The sequence below is a fragment of the Salvia hispanica genome, chromosome 2 (assembly GCF_029641045.1).
Source record: "Salvia hispanica isolate PSC_SH4W2 chromosome 2, Shi_PSC_v1, whole genome shotgun sequence".
NCBI lineage: Eukaryota > Viridiplantae > Streptophyta > Magnoliopsida > Lamiales > Lamiaceae > Salvia > Salvia hispanica.
In genome coordinates this window covers 32,321,042-32,337,262 of record NC_142693.1, presented here as the reverse complement: position 1 = coordinate 32,337,262, position 16,221 = coordinate 32,321,042, and the positions used below count along the sequence as shown (strand labels likewise).

The following is a 16,221-nucleotide window of genomic DNA, read 5'->3' as shown; positions in this document are numbered from 1 at the left end:
AATAGTTATATAATCATGTATATTTACATTCATCATTAATTTATTAATTATTATTGTTTAAGTCTTCAAGTCTTTTGTAATTTCAATTTGTATATAACTAATAAGTCCATAGATAAATTGTAACTTGTACTTGTACATTTAAATTTTCAACATTTGTATTTGTAATATCGACATATCGTTCAAATTTGTATCAATAAAATTCCAATGTCCACTTCTACTCCATTTGTTAATTGTCATTCTCGTTTTATTTATTCAATAGTACAAGATGACAAGGTGTAATTTGTAATTAGTACTATAAATGAATAAATTTGAAAAAAAAGTAAAAAAAATCAAAATAGTGAACCAGCAGTCTAAAACCGGAACCGGCCCCGGAACCGCTCGAAATCGGCTGGAAACCGCCGGTCTTGAACCGTGCGTTGAACCGGGTTGTCCGGTTCAAGAACCGGAATCGCCGGAAGCTATGGCGGGCCGGTTCAGGTTCGCAATTTTTTCGAATCTGAACCGCCGATTCCGAACTGGAAACCGGTGGTTCTTGAACCGTGGGGACCTCTATGTTAGTCGATATAAATTAGTACTACTACATAATTTGATTTAATCAAATATTTTCGTAATTTTTAATGAAGTATATCTATAGTTTAGGATTTAAAAGTGTTAGGAATTCAACAAATAAAAAAGACGATTGTGTTACGCAAAAATAATAAAATAAAATGACACAATAATTTGAATTAACCGTGAGACACAATAATTGCATCGACACACTATAATTGCAGCTCATTATCGAATATTTATGCTCGTGCACTATTTTTGTTTGATGTTTCAATGGAGAATCATTGGATAAACAGCTTAAAACATGATTGCAATGATTTAAGTTTTTACTCAATGTTTTAGTATGACTAAAATCATTTCTCTGTTGTGTAAACAAAATTATTCATAAGTGTATATATGTGTATCATGTCCAAGATGTAACAAAAATATCATAACCCACTAATTTTTATGGAAGATCAAAATGGGAAAAATAAGATTGAATTTGATAATGTGATGTATAAAATCGTTTACACTCTGAAACAAATATTAATCAAAATTAATTTTTTTTTAAAAAAAAATCGAAAATGACATTGATTTTATGATTTATACAAAATTCTGAAACGAGACTACATATACAGTGATGAGCAGCAAATGCTACAATGGCGGCGCTGCATTAATCGACGATGCATTGGCGGCGCTGCATTAAACGACACCGTCTGCTCTCCTATCAGGTTCCGAGATTTTCAATTCACACGCATATCAGTTAGGAAATTGCTTGTTTAATTCATGCGCATAAGGTGTTTGTAATATTGTTGAGCTGATGATCTGCCTCCGAATGAAATTGATATATGATAGTGTTGATTTGATATCACGGGACTACATAGATAGTAGTATGTCACGTGTAAGATCAATCATAATTTGATCCGAATTTGAATTTCTCGTCCAGGAAAAAACAGAAGAACACTGAGTTCGTGTATTTGGATTAGAAAAAGTATTGTGGAAGTTCATGTATTTATACAAAAACAAAGGCACTTATTCAGTAGAAAATGGACAAGTAGATTATTATTTATTGATGTAGGGGTGATGATTGTGGTTTTTGTGATACGGATTGTGGATCAATAAAAACTTTTTAGTGGGTTTTGCTCATTGGTTGCTTTTGGATGTGAAATTAAACAATTCTTGAAATTTGGTGATACGTTTGGTACACCTTTGGTCTTGATCTAATGTGGTAAGCTAGTGCATAGTGGGACTATGATTAGATTCCCACCATTTAAAGAAGAAAAGGGATGCAAAACCAACTTCAATAATGCATTTTCTATTTAGAGCCATTCAATGTTTCTACATTTCTGGTAATTGTGTTTTTTTGATTGGTTGTATAGGCTTGTAGTCCTGCATCATCACAAGACTGCCTCGGGATGTTGGGTTCGGGGACATCAACTAATGGGAATGTACCTAAAGTGATGGACAGGGACAGGAGTGGAGCTAGATTATGATTATTTCAAGGAGAAACTCTTGTGTGGGGACGGTAACAGTGATTTCAATGGTGCCATTGCTGAATTCCGGAGAGTGAGGATGGTTATCTGTGGAGGTGGCGCTTTCCGAATAGTAATGCATTTAGCAGTGGATATAAGGATTTGAATCTTGAATTTGATGTTACATTAAATACCTCCTTGTTTCAGCAGGTCAGTTGTGCCTAACACTTTTTAAATTGCAACTTGCATATAGATTATTAGATTCCTAAAATGTTTACAAAAATGAATGAACTATTGGATCAGAAGTGAAAAGCATTATTTGAAAATCTAATTGGATTTTAACTTGTAACTATCATTATGATGCACATGTTGTTGGTTGTGAATTGAAATATGAACACCTCTCCCTGAGTAATTGAAGGATTGGTCATGGTTCCGAAAGATGTTTATTCCCACCGCTCAACATGATATTTTATTCGAGGGGTGGTTACTAGTTAGTTATTACAAGCCTTTAGGTTACACTAAGGGCCAGAGTTTGGCTTTTCGTTCTCTCTCTCTCATCTGTTTGCATAACCACTGCAGTGCATTATGGTTTTCTGAGATTTTTATTTCTCCTCTAGCTTACGAAATATTAGTATTCATTTCTCAAATGGTGAGTCACGCTGAGCAATGTCATGTCAACTTTCACCAAGTACAGAGTGAATATATCTCATTGTAGGTGCCATCACCTTTTACGGTTACTTTAGATTTAGATTTATAATTTTGACTATTTTGTTGGAGGGTGCATGTTTCACCATTATGCCTTTTTGAGATATTTTCTTTCTCCTCTAGCTGACCAAATATTCATTTCTCAAATGGTGAGTCACGCTACAATGTCATGTCAGCTTTCACCAAGTACAGAATGAATCTATCCATTGTAGGTGCCCTCACCTTTTACGGTTACTTGAGTTTTTATAACTTAACTATATTGTTGGAGGGTGCATGTTTCAAGTAGAAAATCTCTATTCTGTCAAATTTGGCATTTGAAAACTGCTGAAAACTATTCGGTTTCGTATTGATATTAGTACTCACAAGACATCACTCAGGCTCTGTTCTGCACACCTTCCTCTTATTTTTTTTCCCCCTTTACCTCTTTGCTTAAGGTTGATATGATTTCAGTTGCTCTCATTAGAACTTGGCTCAGTACTAAGTCTAGGCATGTCAATCTTAGCAGGTAAACAGAAAAAGATAGAGGTTCTCGAGCTGTCGTATGAACTAACTCTTGGTGGCGGTGCTTTTGGAAATCGGTTGGTAAATTTGATGATCTTTTACTGCATTTGGGTATGCTGAATTCGGCCCCTATGTGATTTAAGCTCCTGTTAGTAGGAGGTTGATAAACAACTTCATCTATCTGTGCTGTATAACAAGTTAACTTTCAATATTCCAGATAAATATACACCTTTGGCTTTTGAAAAGTTTTGCTAATATTTCAAGTGAATGTTTGGTATTTCATCCTGATATATCATTACATACATTTTATGGATCGTTATCCTTAGGCTGTCAATGCGGATTTCATCCATGAGCTATGGAGTGAACTTGGGAAATATTTAGCTTTTAAAAGCCTCAAAATGAACCTGAGGTCAGTTGTTACTGACTTGAACTCTCTAATTGACTAGCTATATCTCTTCCATTTACTTCTTTTCCATATCACCTTGCCTTTTTACATCTGCAAGAGTCGTATTATGTAGTCATCCCCACACAACACAAACACACACAAGGACAAAAGCAGAAAAATATTTTGGGCCTACCACTAACTATTTATCATTGCACGCTTAGTCTATTAATGTCTATATTTTCAAGAGAGAAAGAAATGTAAAAGTTACAACTTCAGTAGACTGAATCATAATATCTTTCTGGTTATGGAGCTCTTTTGTGTTTCTCTGGAACTAAGATGTAGATAATATGGTAGAAAGATTGAATTATAACATATTCGTTGAAGTCATGAACTGTTTGACCTTTATCTAAAATTTAAGGATCAATTCATATGGATTTAAGGATCAATTCATATGGATTTAAGACAACCTGGCAGAAGTTTTAATGATGAGTAGTTGGCCTATTCAATTAATTCGGAAGAATCAAACTTATGCATACTACATTTCCAAATGCCTAATATTTATCTCTTGAATGAGAAAGAACTGCTTGAACGCATACAAGAACATCTCTAACCTAGTTTTATCGAAGTCAAATTTAAGTGTTAATACACATATCTGATTAACTATGCAAACTAAAACAAAGTGTATCCATGGGTATTCTTTGATGGAATATGGTGATATGGGAACCCATTGCTATAGTTTTGCATGTACTGCAAGTCAATGTTTTATTGGATTGCATGATTCCGAGTTGTTATATTAGGGTTGGGAGACAGTGCTAAACGTAGCTTGCTATACATATTAGTTTGAAGGTGATTTTTCCTTAAACAAAGAGTAATTTCCAGCTTGCAATTATTGCTCACTATCTTTAGAGGAACTGGAGCTGTTGTATACATAGTTCTTGAACTTGAGAATGACTCCCGATTGAAAATTAGCCTAGAAGGAGTGGAGTGTTGGTGATGAGGACAGTACACCCATATCACAGGCGATTTTCTGCTTTCCAAACTAATATTCTTGGGAGAATGTAAGCCATAGAACTCAAGCTTTGGCCTATTATATAATTTTAAGCAGAAATATGGAGATGGTGGATACCAGAATGCCAGATGGTTCGTGATGGATAATGCCAGATTTCATAGACGGAAGGTTTCTCATAACAACTTAATCTAGGATCTCCCCCTCAACTAGGCTGAAATTGGCTATTATGATCCAAATGAAGCTTTCTGTCCAAACATGGAGTAAAAATAATAGGGGAGGGGGTTCCCTATTTAATCAAATAATTTCGTATGACTTTTGTTTTACTATACCATCTTGAACTCTAACTCATAACAAAACATCAGTTCTTATAGATATAAATTTCAACTCAGGTCAACAATTTTTCTAGTTTTGTCATGCCATTATTATACCTGTTCATGTCTGTACTAACTTTATATATTTATGTTACTTAGCTCCACCTACTTACAATTATTGCAGAAGAAATCCCTTTACATCTACTATCATGCTCGGATAAGAAAGGTACATTTTCTCTTGAATTGAATTTGAATTCCAATCTATGGTAAGTAAGTACGAATTGATACTCTTTTTCAAACTTATCTATGTTCCATTGTTGTCAGGTCTGTAAAATGTTCAACCATATGCACTGAAGATTTAGACCTTTTATATGTGATTAGCGTGACCGAATCTCTGCTCGAATGAAAATCGACAGGTGAAGTTGTAGTATTTTTATATATGGACCCCTACCTAGATTAGATCACATGTATAAATGCCATTTTCGTTAAAGAGTTTTTTCAGTAGCTTAGGACCTTTTGGTCAGCGGAATTTGAACATAATATTTTTGCAATAGGAGTGACGAATTTGTGTCTGAGAAAAACTGGAGGAACGACTAACTACCTACGACTGCTCTGTAGAAAATAAGCCTTTTATTACACTAGTGAAACCCAATGAGGAAACCTTAGTAAAATGGGGAAAACCAAATCCCTATGGCCACAAGATAGCCTGTTGTACAGAGAATAATACACCACCCAAAAAAGAAATGAAGGGAAAAAATATTTCTAAGTACAATTAGAGATGATCAGAGTAATGCACATGATGAAACTTGAAATCTTTTTTTTAATCATGAAGATTTTGGTGGAAAAAAAAATATAAATCAGACGATTCAATTTAAGGTTTGATATTATTAACGAATCCCCTTCGTTAATTCCTTGTGCCATTAGTTTGTGAAACCCATTCTTCGCCACCATATGTAGCACTAGACGAACACCACACATCATCTGTAATGAACTGCATCCATGACTCATCTTTGTCGTCTTTGTCCTCTTCCTCTATACAGACGATTGAGGATGACGCCAAGGGGAAGTCGGGCGACATTGTCTCGTGCTCGTTGGAGACCCCCTGCATGTAATGTTCCAGCAACGGTATGCTACTCGACTGCCCTAGCTCCTCTACCTCCGAGCACAGCCCGTTTTTCTTGAACACACGACATAAAGCGTAGGAGTCCTGTGAAACCAAAAAAGAGATTAGATTGGAAGACAACTAGATTCTTGAATTCATGTTTAGGTTATGAGGGGAGGGAAAAGTTTGAACATGAATGATCTGATGACAACAAAAGGGAGGGTCATGGATGTTTTTTTAAGTCAATAATAGGGGCTGCTGGATTTAGTGAGATACACTGTCAAATTAAAGTGATAAAAGAAGCAGAAATTATGGGAAAAAAAGCAATCTAATTGTTGCAAGTTCAAAGAAATCTTTCTGTTCTTTCTTCCACATCATCCTATAGAAATGAAGCGATCATAGGTGCATTTTATCAGCTATCAACTTTAAACAGGCAGTCTTTTGAAAGAGATCTCTTTCTCTTTCTCCATATACATTACATAAATATTATATATAGAGAAATGTTCAAATAAAAATGTTCTTAAAGGTAGAATATGGAAACAATTGCACTGAACTAATATGAATTGTATTGTTCTTACTTTGCATAATATAATATACTATATGAATTTCACATACACTATTATAGCACGTTCTTGCAATAAAAAAGTGTGTACAATAATTAATTCCTATATACATTAGTATAATATATACTACTATATGTATGTGGCTTATTGAGGGAATAAAGTGAAAAGAGGCCGACACCTTCTTACAAAAATGAAAGTGAAGGGATGCTACTTTTGGATTTTGGCGTATAATATAAAAACAATAGAAAATGATTTGATTTTGTGGAAAGAATCTGGGATTCAAGATTGGGATTGTATATTGCTATAAAAAAATAAGGTGACAGGAGGAAATAAAAAATTACTTATAGTGTATATAATGAAGGGGTGATGATTGGTGAAATGTGATTCGAATTCAAGAATTGCACTTTTGTCTCATTATTGAAAGACAAAGTGAAGCTAGACTTTGTCACTCAAGAGATCTAAGACCTGTGCAAGAAAAGAATAACATGTCAGCAAATTTCCTTTTCTTTTTGGCTGGCCTTAGATTATACTACTATATTGAAATTTATTAATGATCATGTCATAATCATATTATTAGGGTGTTTGTTACTCAAGATTCACAAGTCAAAACTAATTCTATGATAAATATCACTCAAATTCATCTAACTAGACAACACAACTAGATCTTATTTAATTCATCAAAATTGAAACTACAAAGATGGATGATTATTTGTCACACAAGCAACTCTCTTCCATGCATGCCATGCAACTCACGTTCAACACACACTATTGTGATATTTCTCTTCATTTTCTCTCTCCAAATTCTCTCTCTACATGAATACTTGAGTGCACATGTTAAAGCTCAACCTATCTTTGCTTTTTTATCCATCCTTTAGCAGGAGTTTAAAAAGAGATCACGATTGAAAAAAACAAAAAAAATGGAGAGATAAATGCTTTTTGCACCAAAATAACCCTCGAAATTAGTGCTTTCAGAGTCAAATGATGACACCTCCCTATGCATCAACTATACACAATTATCTTTGGCAAAACATAAAGAAAAGAAAAAGAAACACAAAGACACTTGACCCTTTATCACTATCATAACACACACACACACACACACAATAACTAGTAAGTACTATTCATGATCACAATATCTCAAAATAGCATAATTTTTTTTATGAAAAATATAATCCATAATAAAATCAGTATAACCATACGAGCTACCTGGATTCCAGAAACATCCTCCCACTCCTTGTCATCGAGTCTATACTCATGCATCACCCAATCAGTCCTTATCCCTTGTGGGGCCCTCCCTCTGTAGTAAACCAGCGTCTTCTTCATCCCGACCGCCCGGTTCTGGCTTGACACCCTCCTGTCCTTCCCGGTCGACTTCCAGTAGCCCGCCCGGGTCGCCCGGTTCGTTCTGAACCCGTTAGGGTACTTCCTGTCCCTAGGGCCGAAGAAGTACCACTCGGGGTCCCGGCTTGGCAAGAAAGATTTCTCTGAAATGAAACGCGAGACGTAACAGTTTGATAGAGAAGATAGATAAAACAAACCATGATTAAATAAACACATTTTAGGTCAGATAACTCCTCGATTATGAGTTATCTGCCTACCAACCACACTGTTTATTATAGAGTAATATATGTAATATAATATTAATAAAATGTGATCTAACATGCACATTTTTTCTTGACATGACAAGTTAAGATAATATATATAGTAGATTTTATAACTATGTTTTTGAAATTATAATATAATCTTATTGTACGAGTTGGGTCGTTATACATACCTGCAAGCTCCCAGGGCTCACACTTGTAAAGATCCACCTCAGGTATGATGTCGAGCTCGATTTCCTGGCCCTGGATTTTCCTCTTGAGGTAGTAATTCACAAGCTCTTCGTCGGTGGGATGGAACCTGAAACCTGGAGGCAACCCGACCGGGGCCATGATGATGAGTCGATGGTTGATTCGATGAACGTGGATTCTCCGCCTCCGTGTCTCAGCCACCGCTTCCTCCAAGACTTAAATGTTGATGGTGTGATATATATAAGTGGATTCAAAGTATCTTGTCTTTGAGTGATTTGGCGCTTTTTCGCTTTAGTAGATTCTAAGAAGCGTTTCATGGAAGCCCGTTCTCCCATGCTAATTAAAATTATAAAAATAAAAAATGTTGTAATAGCAACGTTTGTTGTCTTGTTTTCAGTGAGCCCTTTTGTGATATTGTATTTTATATGTAGAGAGAAAGTGAGTGACACTGGGCCCAAGGCTTTCCCTCGTGAAAGAAGGGTTTAAAGCAAGATATCATGACAATATGACATGGTCCAGGTTGCTCATGGTGTTGGATCATACAACTTTTGATTTGGCTTCATGCTTTTCTAGTAGTACTTCACATTTAGTATATCAAAGAGAGAGAGAGAGAGAGATGTATGTTTCATCTTCTATGGAGTATAATGTGGTTTAGTATACTACTATTATTATAATATATGAGTTGCTTCAATATTAGGCCTACTTTGGAATACTATGTTTCATCTTCTATTATTATAGCAAATGAATGTCATATGAGAAATGTTATGTTGTAGGAGTATATATTTTATTATTTAATGTGCGTACTATCCGCTAGCATTGTTCTCGTTTAGTCTTCATTATAGCTATTTATAGTATATATTTTATTATTTTAATGTGCGTACTATCTGCTAACATCGTTCACGTTTAGTCTTCATTATAGTTAGTATTTTATGTGGAGTACTATTTATTTTGATTTTAGTATTTAAGAAATTGTTATTAGTACCATTAGTTCTAGAGATTAATTAAAAATTAACGCTCATTTATTCATTTTCTCTATAATTTAAAATAAATAATAAAATGAAGCTTTAACTTTTATGTAATTTATACATTTAAAATGACAATAAATTTTATTATTATATAAAAATCAAACTATATGTATACATATATATATGATCAAACAAAAAACGCTTGAAATAACATTATGTTTTTATAAACTCATATGTGTATATATGAATGTATCGAATTGACGAGCCATGTTGGATAATAAATAAGATCACTGAACCGCATTTTTGTAATAAAATATATCAAATGTGTGCTTTTATAAGAGAAACAAATACACTTTTGAGAAATGTGTTGTCTTGAATTGTCAATTTGTCATAATAATAGTGAAACATTTAAGAACATTTATAGGATAATAATTGTGTACTGTCCTGGCTTGTGTACCCAAATGGCAAATTATTAAATCAATAAATTGCATATACTAATTAATAAATCTTCACATGGTCTAATAATTAGTAGCTTGAGATACTTTAATGAATCTTGGTTTAGAAGGTTGGCTTGGTAGATTTTTTTCGTGGATTTGGGCCCTCAATTTAATATCCATGTAGGGCATGAATGTTGGGGGTCATATTATTAGTAGTATTAATTATATGTAATTAACTGGGCTAATTAGTGTCACAAATTTTTTTGGGTCCATGTACCATTTCTCAATTCATGTTAGTATGTATAAATGCAATTGAATTTCTTTAGCTAATTAGAACATGCATGTTTTTTGTTCATTCCATATGGTTATACATTTACACAATTGGCATGTTATAATCTACTAGTATCACACCCGTGCTATGCACGGTCCACTTTATTCTCTTCAAATATGATTTTTTTTTTTGAAATAATAAAATTATATGGGGTCTTAAATTATACTACCTCCGTCCCCCAAATTTTGATACACTTTGACCCGACACGGATTTTAAGAAATGTAATGGAAAGTGAGTTGAAAAAGTTGGTGGTATATGGGTCCTACTTTTAAAATATTAGTTTTATAATAAAATGTGAGTAGAAATGAGTTAGTAGAATATGAGGTCCACTACCAAAAATGGTAAAAGTGAAGTGTGTCAAATTTTCAGGGACGAACTGAAATGGTAAACTGTGTCAAAATTTGGGGGACGGATATAGTAATGTATTTAATAATAAATATAAATAATACATTTGATTAAAGTAGTGAATTTTATAAAAATAAAGTTGTGATATACAAATGATGAGTTTATAATAATTTGTGTCACAAATTTGAGATAAGAAAATTTTATTATATAATGATAATATTGACAATTATACATAAATACAGAAAAAAAAAATATGGATATCGCAAGTTTGAAAAAAAAATCTATGTACATTTCTATATTTTTAATAAATATGATCACATGGGTGTGATCCGTTGCATATTTTTCTTAAATTGCTAACTTGCTAACTCATCAATGCAATCTATTAAAAATGTCAACACGATGATACTGAAATGTCAACATAAACTTAAGTTGATATTTTAATACATTATGTTGACATTGATATTTAAATGTCAACACAGTTTATTAAAAAGCCAACACAAATATGTGTTGACATTTAATCGTGATCATGTTGGGATTCAGCTAAAATATAAATACGTGGAAAAAAATACTGTACATTATTTTTGTAAAATGGAAAAATGACTCTGACCGTGAGACTAAAAAATAAAGCAAATTTACATCACACAAAACAAAGAAACCTAAAGAATGTATAATCACCAATTCTCCTAATGAGATTTAAGATATTGTTTATCAAAAGCTATAATTTAAGATTGCACTCCTAGTCGAGCTTCATTTCATTGCAATATAGTGACCTTATACACTAAAAACCCAAACCTTGAAACCTAAATCCTAAACCCTTAACTTTAAAATATACTTCACTCATCATGACCAACAAATAATCCAAATATCAATAAAATTCTCCCTCCATCCCCGTTCAATTTTACGTTGTTGATCACTTAATATATTTTGGAGGTTTTAGATATGTATTTGATATCTTACATTGGGCAGCTTACTTGATAATCCTTACTGATAGTAGATGTTTTTTTTACCTGAATCTATCTTGGCTGTAAATCTATTTATATGCTCATATCAAGAAATGTTTTACAATAGAGTTATATGAATGGTAAAAAAAAAATCTTGGTTGCATTCATCCAAATCCACCAACTATTATAGTGTATGGGATGGTTGAGTCTTTTGGCTTTTTATTTCTTTGTTGCAACCCCATCGGCTTCCATTTCTTTGTAAACTTAATTGTGATTAAAAGTTATAATATGCATTTAAATTAATCATAATGGCATTTTGTGGACAACCAAAATGGCAAATGTGCCTTGTTTTTCATGTATGGAGGAAATATCAAAATATGGATCAATAATAAATATTACTATGAAACAATTAATCTTAAACTATAATATTGCAATATTAAATCATAGGAGATAAAAAATTATCATAATAAACAATTAAATAATAGAGGAATCACCCATGAAATTTGGAAAACATATTCCAAAATTTTGAGCTCAATTAGAGTGGTTTGAAGATCTTGTTGAAAAAAATAATGTACAACTAATATTTATCTACAAAAGTATACTATAGATTCGAGTTAAATTAAGAGTGGCTCGATGCTGGGATATATTCCTATATATTGATTTATCAGTTTGAAATATAGGGCAACATACGTGGAGTACAATTAATCCATAATTATAAGAATAGATGTAAATGATTTATCTCTATTAGATACCGGGCGAGTTATGTAAAATAATTTTTTTAAACGGTATTACAGAATAAATCAATTTGAAATGTTATAAATCTATGGAAAATACACCTAAAATCTATCCCTTTAAATTACCCAACATTTCTTGTAGTTAGTAAAATTCATTAATTATTTTAAAATGATCTTATTCGAATTAAATCCTGAAATCATGACACTATTCCAATAAATAAGAGGACCACCATAAATAGCCTCCAGTCTCTATCTTCTCTATTTTTCCGGTGTTCCTTCTCTTTGTATTGCTATCGCCGCATTCTCTCTTCTATTTATATTTTCCGTTGCCGAAAACACTATGGCCGCCTACAGCGGCAGCGATTTCCTTCTACACACACAGTTCATATCTTCTTGTTTCCCTCTTATTCCTCATTGATCAAGGTGAAGAATCGGAACATGGTGTGAAGCTTTTTCCTATAGTAAGAACAAAACTATCAAATGTAAATTAAATTAAATAAATTGGGCTAATTTATATTAAGCCCACTAAGATAATTATAAAATTGACCTACATAAAAATTGATAGCCTCTCTTTCTCACCCTCGTGGCACCTCCTCCATGCTTCTTCTCTAGCAACTCCTCCATGCTTCATATGTTATTTCCGGTAACTCAATCTTCTCAGGCGTAATGTTCATTTTCTTTATTCTCCAATAACACATTTGCTAACATAATTGGTATTTATAGAAAATTTAATAGCTTTTGGAATTCTAATCCCTTTTACATTCTTCTCTAATGACTCTTAGTGATTCCAATAAATTAGTAGTAAATGGCATAGAAATTTATAACCGTTCTCAATGGAAATTTTTTGAATCTGGACCAAATGTGTGTAGAAGTTTAACTGCTACACATATTGTTAGATTTTATTGAATTAAATTAAATTTAATTCCAATGGTCATTGTCTTCAATTTAATTCCTAATCACACGTTTTAACATTTAATTTCAATGTTTTTTATTTAATCGTATAATTTTTCAACTAAAATGGCATTTCCATAACTACCCCCAAAACTCCCCCTTTATATATGTATAGATAGATAGATAAGGGCATTTATTTTGTGGTATTAGAATATGACAAATACATTAAACGGATAAAATTTATTTTTTTGAATTTAATCTAGTAGAAATAAAGTTTAGGGCATTATTTATTGTTATTGTGGGATGAAGAAGCACAACGAAATTTTACTCTTATCAATTAGGCAATGTTCGGACATTTATTGTTCTGTATGAACTTTCGAACAAATATATTTCATAGTATTATGTTAATTTGAGCTTGCTCGATATGTTCAATAAACTTATTAAAATAGGATGATAGATTAAAATGCACTACTCCGTATTATTTTTATCATTCTATATCTATCACCAATAATAAATGTCAGTAAATGGTCTACACTTTTACAAGAAGTTCAAATATTATTACTCCCTCCGTCCACGAAAATTTGTCCCAGTTTTCCATTTCCGTCCGTCCCCCAAAATTTGTCCCATTTCACTTTTACCATTTTTGGTAGTGGACCTCATATTCCACTAACTCATTCCTACTCACATTTTATTATAAAACTAATACTTTAAAAGTAGGACCCACAATCCACTAACTTTTTCAACTCACTTTCCATTACATTTCTTAAAATTCGTGCCCGGTCAAACCGGGACGAATTTTCGTGGACGGAGGGAGTAATATTTAACAATAAATGATAAAATAAAATTGTAAGTGTGATTAGAATTTCCTATTCTTTCAATTGTTTTGGTAACCCCCCACCCATTTTTTTTTTTTGACAGGCTACCTTTATTTCAATATAAGTATGTAACATGCTTTAAATAATTAAAATAAATTATTTAAAATGATCGAGGCATAATAAATTTATTCCTAACGATTGTCACACTCAATAGTGGTGGTGTCCACTTTCAATTGTGACGAACATTCTGAATCACAACATAATTTGGTGTATGTGGGCGTAAGAGATACCACAAATACATGGAAAATGACAAGAGCTCGATTTTAATTAGATAAATCACACAATTTGGACTAATATGGCAAACTACAAGAGTGCCTTTTGGTGTTTATGTCACAATGAAAATGATCTCCACCAAAGAGGAAAATATATATCAATTTCAAACACAAATTTGATGTGGAAACATTAAACATTTGATTGAACATTTCGAGATAGGCCATTTTCACAACTCATAAAGGTGGTGCATTGAACCCTATATTTCTAATTAACAATGAAGGAAAACTTAGTCGGTAAATGGAGAATCACCATATATATCCTACTATTATATTTTTAAAGATATATTACAAACTTTATTGTGTATTTTAAAAATTACTACGTATTTTATGTCATAGTCAAATGTTATTACATATATTAATGTGTACATAATACGCAGCATTAATTAGTTAAGCACCTAGTATAAATTTGCGTTGAGAGATTAATTTTATAAATTAGTAGTATATGCCTATTAATCGTGCTATATACGAAAGGCAAGAGAGTAGGCCTAGACATAGGTCCACATACAATCTCTTTCTCTTCCCTCTACCCTACACACAAAATATTAATATTAATATCCCAATATAAAATGAGTGAAAATTGTTAGAAAAGCTATGAAATTTATATTATCCGATTATAGAATTTTTTTGGTAAAATTATATGAAAGTCAAAAAATTATAAATGAACATCAACGCCGATGAATTAAACAACGTTATCAATTCATATAGAAAATGACATAATTTGGTTTGGAAATATGAATAATACATAGATGACTAGAAATTCTCATCACGTGATAATTAAGGACAAAACCAAACTTTATAGTAATTTTCTAGCTAATTTACAAAATTGTTAAACGTATCCAAATTTAACCAAATTTGATGTTTTTTTTAGCAATTTGCCTAGATTGCAATGGCCTTTTTTAATTATTTTTTATTATTATTACTATAAGCATTATTATTATTATTAGGGTTTTTGGCTTTTTAAACAAAAACCTTTCCCCGAATTTCGGTTTTTCTCATGAACTATGAGATTTGTTTTTAAAACCACGAACTTTCATTTCGTTAGGATTTTCCCAACCCGGCCCGAATAACACATTTCTGGTAGAGAAGTTGTCGAAAAAATGACATGGACGCCGGATATAGGACGCTAAAACGATGTCGTTTTACGACTCAATCACATTTAAACATTACCCAACTCACCTAAAATCGAATTCAGCCAGCCAATTAAACCCTAAAATTGAATTCCAGCATCTTCATTCATCCGCTCACTTCGAAATCAGGCGTCTTCGTTCTATCTCAGGTAGGTGAGGAGGTTGCTTTTGGGCGTCCTTATTTTGGGCGTGCCGGCTGCGGATGTCCTGGCAGTGGGCGACTTGGCCGTTAATGACAAATAGAATTAAAATTAACACGTAGACAACCAGAGTTTCACCGTTGACCCGCCAGGGAAAAACCCAATGAAATGAAAGTTCGTGGTTTTAAAAACAAATCTCATAGTTCATGGGAAAAACCGGAATTCGGAGAAATGTTTTGGTTTAAAAAGCCAAAAACCCTTATTATTATTATACTTGCTTTGAGGGCTTGGAAGGGGATTAAAAAAATACCAATAGAATTACATTCTTAAATAGTTTTGTGGGTCCAAGAGTGTTGGATTCTTTGGTTTATGTAGCAAGATAGATAGATTCAACTTCTACTTCTATATCTTATGGATTAATTAATGATGGTTTATGTATTAAGATAGATAGATTCAACTTCTACATCTTACTGATCATTTAATGTTGTAGTAACTTGTGAAATTTATCTCTAGATGAAGGGACTGATCTAAATAGTTGTATATTTTGTTGAGAGTCGTAGATGTTACTATAGTTTAATAACGATATCACAATTCACAAGTACCATACATAATTTAATTTTAATGCATGCTTATTACATAAGGAGGTAGATTAAATACTAAGATGGAATATAAGAAAAATCAAGTCTTAGAAAATTTCAACATGACTAATTAATACTAGTATTATACAGTAGTATTAGATTAGAGTAAATGGAGACTTTCCGAAATTCTAATTTATAGACTATAGGATAGTATATAGCTAG

General features: G+C 32.6%; 1 protein-coding gene and 2 long non-coding RNA genes across 15 annotated transcripts; 1 reads left to right on the top strand and 2 right to left on the bottom strand.

The window, feature by feature from the left end:
• The first annotated feature begins 843 nt into the window (after positions 1-843).
• LOC125202095 (uncharacterized) lies at positions 844-6,085 on the top strand. Of its 12 annotated transcripts, XR_007173035.2 has the most exons (8): positions 851-1,256; positions 1,905-2,207; positions 2,826-2,910; positions 3,208-3,280; positions 3,530-3,612; positions 5,093-5,134; positions 5,233-5,324; positions 5,949-6,085. It is a non-coding gene; the product is annotated as an uncharacterized LOC125202095 (long non-coding RNA). The 12 variants fall into 12 exon arrangements; XR_016135826.1 differs by having other exon boundaries at positions 844-1,256; positions 3,208-3,612; XR_016135827.1 differs by having other exon boundaries at positions 844-1,256; positions 3,205-3,612.
• On the bottom strand, positions 5,522-8,581 carry NAC057 (NAC domain containing protein 57). Of its 2 annotated transcripts, none has more exons than XM_048100422.2 (3): positions 8,348-8,581; positions 7,777-8,057; positions 5,522-6,115 (listed from the first exon to the last, which is right to left on the bottom strand). In XM_048100422.2, the coding sequence occupies exons 1-3, from the start codon at positions 8,502-8,504 to the stop codon at positions 5,813-5,815; spliced, it is 741 nt and encodes a 246-aa protein (XP_047956379.1). In that variant the 5' UTR covers positions 8,505-8,581; the 3' UTR covers positions 5,522-5,812. The 2 variants fall into 2 exon arrangements, with proteins under 2 accessions (XP_047956379.1, XP_047956380.1); XM_048100423.2 differs by having other exon boundaries at positions 7,780-8,057.
• Positions 8,582-12,142: 3,561 nt separating this feature from the next.
• LOC148932198 (uncharacterized) lies at positions 12,143-12,795 on the bottom strand. The gene is made up of 2 exons (XR_016135090.1): positions 12,668-12,795; positions 12,143-12,572 (listed from the first exon to the last, which is right to left on the bottom strand). It is a non-coding gene; the product is annotated as an uncharacterized LOC148932198 (long non-coding RNA).
• Between the last annotated feature and the right edge of the window lie 3,426 nt (positions 12,796-16,221).